This window comes from Drosophila miranda, chromosome 4 (genome assembly GCF_003369915.1).
Source record: "Drosophila miranda strain MSH22 chromosome 4, D.miranda_PacBio2.1, whole genome shotgun sequence".
Classification (NCBI taxonomy): domain Eukaryota; kingdom Metazoa; phylum Arthropoda; class Insecta; order Diptera; family Drosophilidae; genus Drosophila; species Drosophila miranda.
In genome coordinates, this window is record NC_046677.1 from 13,241,844 (window position 1) to 13,249,911 (window position 8,068).

The following is an 8,068-nucleotide window of genomic DNA, read 5'->3' on the forward strand; positions in this document are numbered from 1 at the left end:
GCACTGCACTGCACTCGAATGTCATTTCTTTTGTATGTTTGGAGCACAGAACAACTCGCTGCTTTCCCAGCCCCGGAAAACCCCAATCCCAGCTCCAACCACTGAGTGCCCCGCACCACCCTCTTAACCACTCTTCATTGCTGCCGTTGTTGTTATTGTACTTTTCGCTTTTCATTCATTTTATACTTTTAGAATTGAGCAAGAGAGAGAATGAAGAGCGAGCGAGAGCGAGGACGCGCCGTCGCCAAACTTGAAATTGTGGGCGCATTTCATTTATGTTGACAAAAGGGCTTTCCCGACCCATCCGTTTGCCACCCTCCTCCCTTTGTCTCGCCCAATTTGGGGACTCTTCCCGGACCCCTTGCGCCCCTTGTTTGGGGAGACCCTTTTTTTGTTTCGTGGCGCATTCTGGCTTCATTTGGAAAAGTTGATGCTTTGCGCTTTTGTTGCCTGGGGCAACATATGACATGCTATCCAGGGAGGTAGGAACAGGAGTGGGGAAATTCTTTCCAGGGTTGCTCAGGAGTGGGGGAAGGCCATCTGGTGAATTGGAGACCTCGTGTATCTCTGAGAGGAAATGAAATGGCAACAATCGGTAGCTTAACGTTGGGTGAGTTAATTGATTTTGATTGAGATACCGAACCACCATGGATGAATTCCAGATTTAAGAACACACGTCCTGGGAAACGGACAAGGGAACCGTTCAAAAAACAGGAATATCAATGAAAATTCATTGAAATCGATAAAGAGAAATGTATTTGAATTGGTTGGAGGTATGGATACTGACGGACTATTTGTAAACGCCAATTTCTATTTGCAATATTCTTCGGTTGTCGTGCAGTTTTTTATTTGAATACCCGTTAGTTTGAAGATACGAAAAAAACGCAGAACCATAGAGAGTGACCATATCTAACAGATTGCAGAATCACGATCAGTTCGTATATTATTATAGCCATCATTATTATAGCCAGTATAAACAATTCAATTTTCAGTGGCTACGCGACCTCCTTCCACGTGATTAGTTTAGTTTTTTTTTTTAAAACATGTGTACATATATGTACATACATACATATTACAGACTTCTAACGCTACAGTGTTTCTACTTTATGGCAATGCGCTAGCCACAAGGAGTTCACAGATCCATCGCAGCACAAAGTGCAGTACAGTGAACCGATTTTTTTTATTGTTTTTGTTATTGTGTTTTTTGTATTTTATATTTTCTGACTGAATGTATTTTAGTTTTAAATGCTTTTTATTTATTTTTAGTTAATGTTCTATTTTTTTTTAAGAGTTTATTAACTACATATATAATTTATTTCTTCCTAAATTGCGTTGATCTGCTGATATTTTTAGTGTCACTTACCTAGTGATCAAAATTCGAATAGAATTTATTACAAATTCTTTTGATTTAATGGTCAAGTTTGTACAGTGTGGCTCAAAGTTCTAGTTGACGAAGCAAAGTTTAATCTATGCATTCTCTCTATCATACACTATTCATCGTGCAGTGTGCGCTCTCTAACGGAAGGCAACGTGAAATAGCGGCTGGTAACAGTGGGTGAAGAGATCGAAAGATGTAGCGGAATAAAAAACATGTGCGGAAAAAACAAATAAAATATTCTAAAACGCTAATCAAATAAATGTATGTCAGTGGAAAGGGGACAAACGAATACTCTTAAATTAATATTTTATATTATATTAATTTAAATATTAATATTATGAACTGATTTTTCGAAAAAATTGTTCAAAATTGCTGTTTATTCTAATTTTTGCATAAATATTAATTAAGATATATATATATATATCTTCTCATAGTGGTATAATAAGAAAAGAAAATGAAAAAGAGGAAACTTTAAATTTTTGCTTTAAGCGTTATTCCATTGAAAACAGGGACCGTAACTGCTTTAAGTTTTAAAATAAAAATTGTACGATTCAATACCTTTCATATGATACATCACATGTCCTTCAAGGACAAACACCAACAATCCTACTCTTTCTTTTTATATTCCATATTTTCTTCTACATTCTATGGCAGTATATGTAGTATTTATTGGAAAACAAAATACCAAGATATACTAAAACTAACAAAAAATACCACAAAATTCCAAATTACAAAATATTAGAAGAAAACAATTGCATCAAATTTGTGCTAGGTCGAAAACTAATAATTTACTTTTACATCGATTTTGCTATTGTATGTGTGTTTGTCTGTTGCATTAGATACTGCAATACATTCACTCTGTGTACTCTGTACTTGTCTGCTCTGTCGTATTAGACAGAATAAGTCGATTCGGGTAAAATATAGAAAATCTAAAAAACAAATATACATCCAATCAAGAGCTGAACTCGCCGGGACACGCCAACTGGTATAGAAACTGCACCAAAGTTCTAGTGGGACGTCCTGTCATTTGGCCCGCTCGGAGATACGGTATCAGGCCGTACGTCGACATTAGCCCTGTGCCAAACGTGTCCAGATGAGCCCAATCGGAGCAGGGGACCAGCTCGTGAAGCACTGCAGCCGCCAGACAAGATGAGGCAAGCCCATCACCATCGTTCGAGAGATCAAAACTTCTGTGATTTGCCACCCGGCGCTTGTAGAAGTCCCACAGCGGGAATCTCCACAACCGATCTCCGGTGAGTGACCCAGCCTTCTGGAACTGCTTCCAGACGTAGTGCGAATTAGACCAGATACCCGTTGCACCGCCGCCCACGGCCTTCTTGATGCCCTTGCACATGGATCCGATGTCTACAACCAGTCGCGGCTTGTATGTCTGCTGGCCATAGATCATGGGATCCGCAATGACCACTACGCCAGCGCGGTCCATATTTCGAATTGCCATGGTCTTGGCATTTAGGAGGGTGACCACGTCTCCTGGCTTGACGGCCATGCCAGAGGGCATGTTCTCGCAGAGGGGAAGGACGGCCGTTATGTTGATGGGAAGTGACAAGGCAGCAGCCGCTCGCATGGCCGCCAGGATGGAAGCAGCTCCATTTACATCGCCACGAAACTCAGCCATGCCCTTGCATGGACGCAGATTGATTCCGCCCGAATTAAAGGTTAAGCCCTGGCCCACCAGCAAGATTGGCTTGTCCTCGGGCGAGGTGCCGCAGTAGGCGAGCTCTAGTACGACAGGAGGCTCGCAGCTCCCCTTGGCAACCATCAGGAAGGAGTGCAGCCGCTGCTGCTCGATCCACTCCATGGTGCGCACCTCCACGGTGATGCCGCACGGGCAGAGCATATCCACACCAACCTGTGCCACAGCGGTGGGTGTCATGCAGTTGGCCGGAGCCTCGCTGATTCTGCGTGAGATGTTCTGCGCCTCCGCCTTGAAGAGGCCTCTCGTCCAAGAGTCAGTATCGGGCGAATCAAATAACTCCAGCTTGGGCTGGATCGAGCGTAACTTTTTGGACAGATTCTCCTCGAAGCGCCAAATGGCCAGGGATGCGCCCTCGGCCGCCTGCTCCGGGTAGTCCATGCTATCCACATGGACCTCAATACATTCGACTTCTTGCAACGCCCTGGCACCCACGCCTGCGGCTACGCGGACATTCTCCATGCCCTCGTCGAGCATCTCCAGTTCATTGAAGCCTATGCCTTCTATACCAACGCCCACCACGCACACCGACTGGAACTCTTCGTCGATGTTGTTGAAAACCTTGCCGCGCCCCAGGCGACCACTGATCTTGGTCTCGCATATCAGCTCATTCAGTTTGCCGTTCAGACGGTCGTCGATCTTCTCGCCAGCTGGCGTCAGACGTGGCCCCTTTTCCGCCTCCTTCTCGTACAGCCCCAGGACGAGTCCTTTTCCTCCCTTATGGGCGTCGGCACAGGCTATCGATGCAAGATGCCGCTGGTTCAAAACCAGACGGCCGATCAGGTCGTGGCTCACGCTCTTCACCACTGACCGGGCCATCAGCAGTCGCGAACTCATGATTGTGTATAGTCGATGTGTGCTGTGTAAAAGTAAATAAGGATTATTTATAGCAGAGTCGTAAAATACAAAATATGAATACTAACGCAAACTGAGTTGATCGTCAGCTTTTTGATTTATGCTTTAGACTACTTTTCCAGCAACTTCAAAGAACATAATTATTAGATAGATCAGAAATGTGGCAGCTAAATGGATTTACTATGATAGTGTAAGGGACGGTTACAAATATATCTTAATAATTGCGTAAAAATCCATACCAGTCTATGGTAACATGCTGAAGAACTTTCACTAATTATGTAAATATGGATTTAATTTATAGTTTAGCTTTTTGAGTGCACCCCCAAACACCTATCTAAAGACACTAAAGATTCTCCTATTTATTAACTGCTTACAAAAGTCTCTATATCGCTTTATATAAGTGGGGATACGTAGTAACTGGGCTTAAACTCACCATCAAGTAAAAACGATGATCAGATTAGGGAGGATCGGAAAAACCTCTGATCCTTTTGAGCTGCTGCAGGTCCTGCAGTTGTGAATGTTTTCTATATTTCGATCAACCGAATCGCTATGCAGTACTGAAGAAATCGAGGCCGAATGTCAGGAAGTTTTCGTGTTAAGGAAATGTGTAAAAATACTTGGTGTTAAAATATTTAGATATAAAGTGATTTGATATCGTATGCAGTGCTTACTAGGATTGTTATACCCAGTACTCGAAGAGTTTAGGGATATATTAGTTAGTTTTGTGGTGGATGTGGATGAATGATGCGATTTCAGCTATATATTCTTGTCTATCTGTCTGTTTCTCTGTCTGTCCATCCGTCCCGATACGCGGTTAGTCTCCCACCAGCCCCGTTCCGCCTCAGCAAACGACGAACATCTCTGACATTCCAAATTTTAAAGATGCGCAAAAACCAAAAACGCATATTCATGGGGAATGACCATGATTACTGGTCAAAAGATGGAAAGAGGATAAACAGATGAGTACCGAATAATGCCGCGACACGCAACGTTACAACTAGCTAATTTTATATTTATTTAATTAAGAACATCCCCTAATTTTAAGCATTGCATGTGAGTTGGATAAATCGTCTTTCAGAATTTAGATAAATTCTTATCATCAAAAAATATACATTGTTATGATCTTTGGCCATTAAATGAATGTGAGCGTAATCGGATAGTCATAGTCGTGGAAAGAACCGAAATGAATGCATTTTCATAATTTTCGATTGAAGGAGCTCAAATAATAAGAAAACTAATATGATTAAGTCGAAAGCAAAGAACATATGTATTTTCTGCAATCAAAAAATCAACAAACCACCTTTCAGATGTTCAGCGCAACTGCTGTTGGGTTATGCAGCCCAATATTAGCCAATAGTCCAAAGATTATAGATTATTATTGGTTGTTTTTTGCCTGCAAACTGTACCACATTGTAGTCTACATACTATGAGAGTGAAAAATAAATACTTTTTGGATGTTTTACTTCTCCAAAACACGAATTTATTTTCCTGATGCGCCATTTAGAATGATCGAGCGTCGAGCGGCTTATCAGTTGCGGCGGATGGCGCATTGATAAGATTTCTAAGAAAACTAGTTTGGCCTTACGCCTGACGAGGACACTGGGAGCACATCCAAGCCCCGAGGAGGCCGAAGCCGACAGGGCCCGATTCATGAGGGTGCTTCTAGGGGATCCAGTCGAGGATCCTCCAGTCGAGGATACTCCAGTCGAGGCAACGAATTCCTGGGTAATTTCTCGGCTAATATAAATTTCCAAATCAATGAACTTAGCGACTGAAGTCCCTTCCAGTGTATGCCTGATGAGAACAAGAGCAACGACGTCGTTTTCATCTTTCTGCAGTTTTTCTCTCACTAAGCCGGAGCCTATATCCGCCCGCAGCGAGCTCCAAGTACGCGGTTATGTCTGCCGACTGGGATGCCACCAGTGCCGCAGCGGGAGAGAGCTTCAAATGCTTCACCTTAGGGCGAGGGGGCCTCGGCTACCATTGCTTCAACTACGACTTCGACTTATATTATCAGGAAGTGGAAATAGATGGCATTTATATTTGGGGCTACATCTCTGAGCCCCAAGAAGATCTTGGCGGTGTTAGCAACACCCCAGTGCATCGCCAACTGATCGGGAAGTGCACTTGGCCCGGAATCCAGTCGAACCTGATACCACATGGATACTGTAACGAGAACATTATTGATTAAAAGTACTGTAAAGAAGCTTACGAGCTGGTTACGTTAAATTACGCTCCCATGCATTACACGAACACAGGACGAAGTGTAATATCTCCACTATTCTCAATGCGTACCGGAGAACATATTGGTGGCTCTGACAGCAGATAAATAGATCATATTTATAGAACTTTATGCTATCATTGTTATGGTTCAATGTTTACCTCTAAGCTTTCACTTTTTTTCAGAATTCAGAAATTTTATGTCTGTTTTCGGATCCTAATATAGAACCGTCACAACCAGAATATGGTTCTTAATGATATTTTATATTTTGATTTGTATTCTATGATTCAATGATTTATATAGTACACAAAAAATATGCCACTATTATTGGAAATGATTCTATGTTCTTTAATAAGTTTTTAAAGAACTTTTTTTTCTTAGAAGGCATTACTCTAAAACGAGAATTCTTCAGCCTCTTTCGACGTGAAAAATCGAGTATTGGGTACAAAAAAACATCGATAGGTGTGCGGTCATGGCTAAAATCCGGATTACCCATTAAGTCGATGATTCGAAAATTTTGTATCCTCAATAAAAGAGAGAAAGATGAAGATGCTTACTAAATATATATGTTCTATCTTAAGGCTAGAGGCGAAAATAAATACAAATTGAGAGAAGGTGTCATCACAATTTTGAAAATATTTTATTTTTCAGCTTGGCGACAAAATCAAATTTTAATTGACACAATGGGTCCCACCTCCTCTTCCTACAGGGTTTTGTTGTCAAACCACAAGCAATATTCACCAGCAAATCCTCGACAAATTCTTAGTTTCCTAGTCGAGTCCAGAAGCCAACGTGGTCTGCATAAATTGAGGTCAATAAGAGGCAACAACTCGGGACACAAAAAGAAAAACTCGTCTCAAATTAATACGAAAAGTTTCTTGATTATTTGCGAATCACCTGAACAGCCTGGAAACAGAAACACAAACACCAAAAGCAACAGCAAGAAGCCACAAATGTTTTCCATGTTTGAAAGCTAACGTCACATGAGACACAGTCTACGTCGCAGTCTCTCTGGGGAAAACTTTTAGCCAAAGAAGACGGAGACACACCAGGGAACGCACTAGGGGCCAGAGATGTCAAGAATCTAACTAATCCGCCACTCCCTCTGCCGACTCACAGGGTACACGGCTGGTTAGTCAAACAGAAAAGATAAAGAAAAATTCTTAACTCGGTTTGATTTTACTCGCAGGCAGAAATTTGTTGGCGGCTTGTTGCGCGTGCCATTTAAAATTGTGCAACCGTGCGTATGCTTAATGTTTTTCATATGTATGAACCACCGACACGGCCACGGCCACGGGCACGGCCCCTGCGTGACAGGCCACCGAAATTGAAATTCAACATACATCACACCCAGGGACTTCAACCGAATTCAGTCGAGTCGAGTTGAGTTGAGTTGACTTGACTTGACTCCGCGTCAAGTTCGAGTAGAGTTGACTTTTTGGCTGAGTGCACCAAATGATGATGTTTTAATTTTTTCGGTTAACCAAAAAAACTTCGCAGCGAAATTTTCCTTACCCAACATCGCTTTCAATCTCTCTCGCCAGCATTCGTTCCGGAAAAAACTAATTTGTATGCCAGGCGGCAGAAGTCGTTAAGTCGTTTCAACCAGCCAAGGAACCAACCATCTTGACTTGTCTTTGAAGTTCTCAGTTTTACAAAAAAAAAAAAAAAGGAAAATGCAGCCAATTTCTGTGTTAGGACTTCTCTTACTCTGGTAGTTGTCCTCTCTCTTGCTCTACCGCTAGTGCAAATTGAATTAGTTTTGCTTGGGGAAGAGCTAATTAAAATGCCGCACATCATTTACTTGAAAATGCATTTTAAATTACACTTGAAAAATTATGTGACAATTTGCCAAAAAAAATAGCGACTGTTTGCTTCCAAAACATAAAGACCTTGCAAA

The 8,068-nt window shown here is 41.9% G+C and overlaps 1 protein-coding gene and 1 long non-coding RNA gene across 3 annotated transcripts; both read right to left on the reverse strand.

Moving 5' to 3' along the window:
• Positions 1 to 2,140: 2,140 nt before the first annotated feature.
• LOC108164242 (cytosol aminopeptidase-like) lies at positions 2,141 to 4,595 on the reverse strand. 2 transcript variants are annotated; one of them, XM_033393984.1, is made up of 3 exons: positions 4,381 to 4,595; positions 4,016 to 4,072; positions 2,141 to 3,951 (listed from the first exon to the last, which is right to left on the reverse strand). In XM_033393984.1, exon 3 carries the CDS (start codon positions 3,927 to 3,929, stop codon positions 2,331 to 2,333), a length of 1,599 nt encoding a protein of 532 aa, XP_033249875.1. In that variant the 5' UTR covers positions 3,930 to 3,951; positions 4,016 to 4,072; positions 4,381 to 4,595; the 3' UTR covers positions 2,141 to 2,330. The 2 variants fall into 2 exon arrangements, with proteins under 2 accessions (XP_033249875.1, XP_033249874.1); XM_033393983.1 differs by lacking the exon at positions 4,016 to 4,072 and having other exon boundaries at positions 4,381 to 4,594.
• Positions 4,596 to 5,233: 638 nt separating this feature from the next.
• On the reverse strand, positions 5,234 to 6,812 carry LOC117188945. The gene is made up of 3 exons (XR_004473010.1): positions 6,330 to 6,812; positions 6,171 to 6,262; positions 5,234 to 6,113 (listed from the first exon to the last, which is right to left on the reverse strand). It is a non-coding gene; the product is annotated as an uncharacterized LOC117188945 (long non-coding RNA).
• Between the last annotated feature and the right edge of the window lie 1,256 nt (positions 6,813 to 8,068).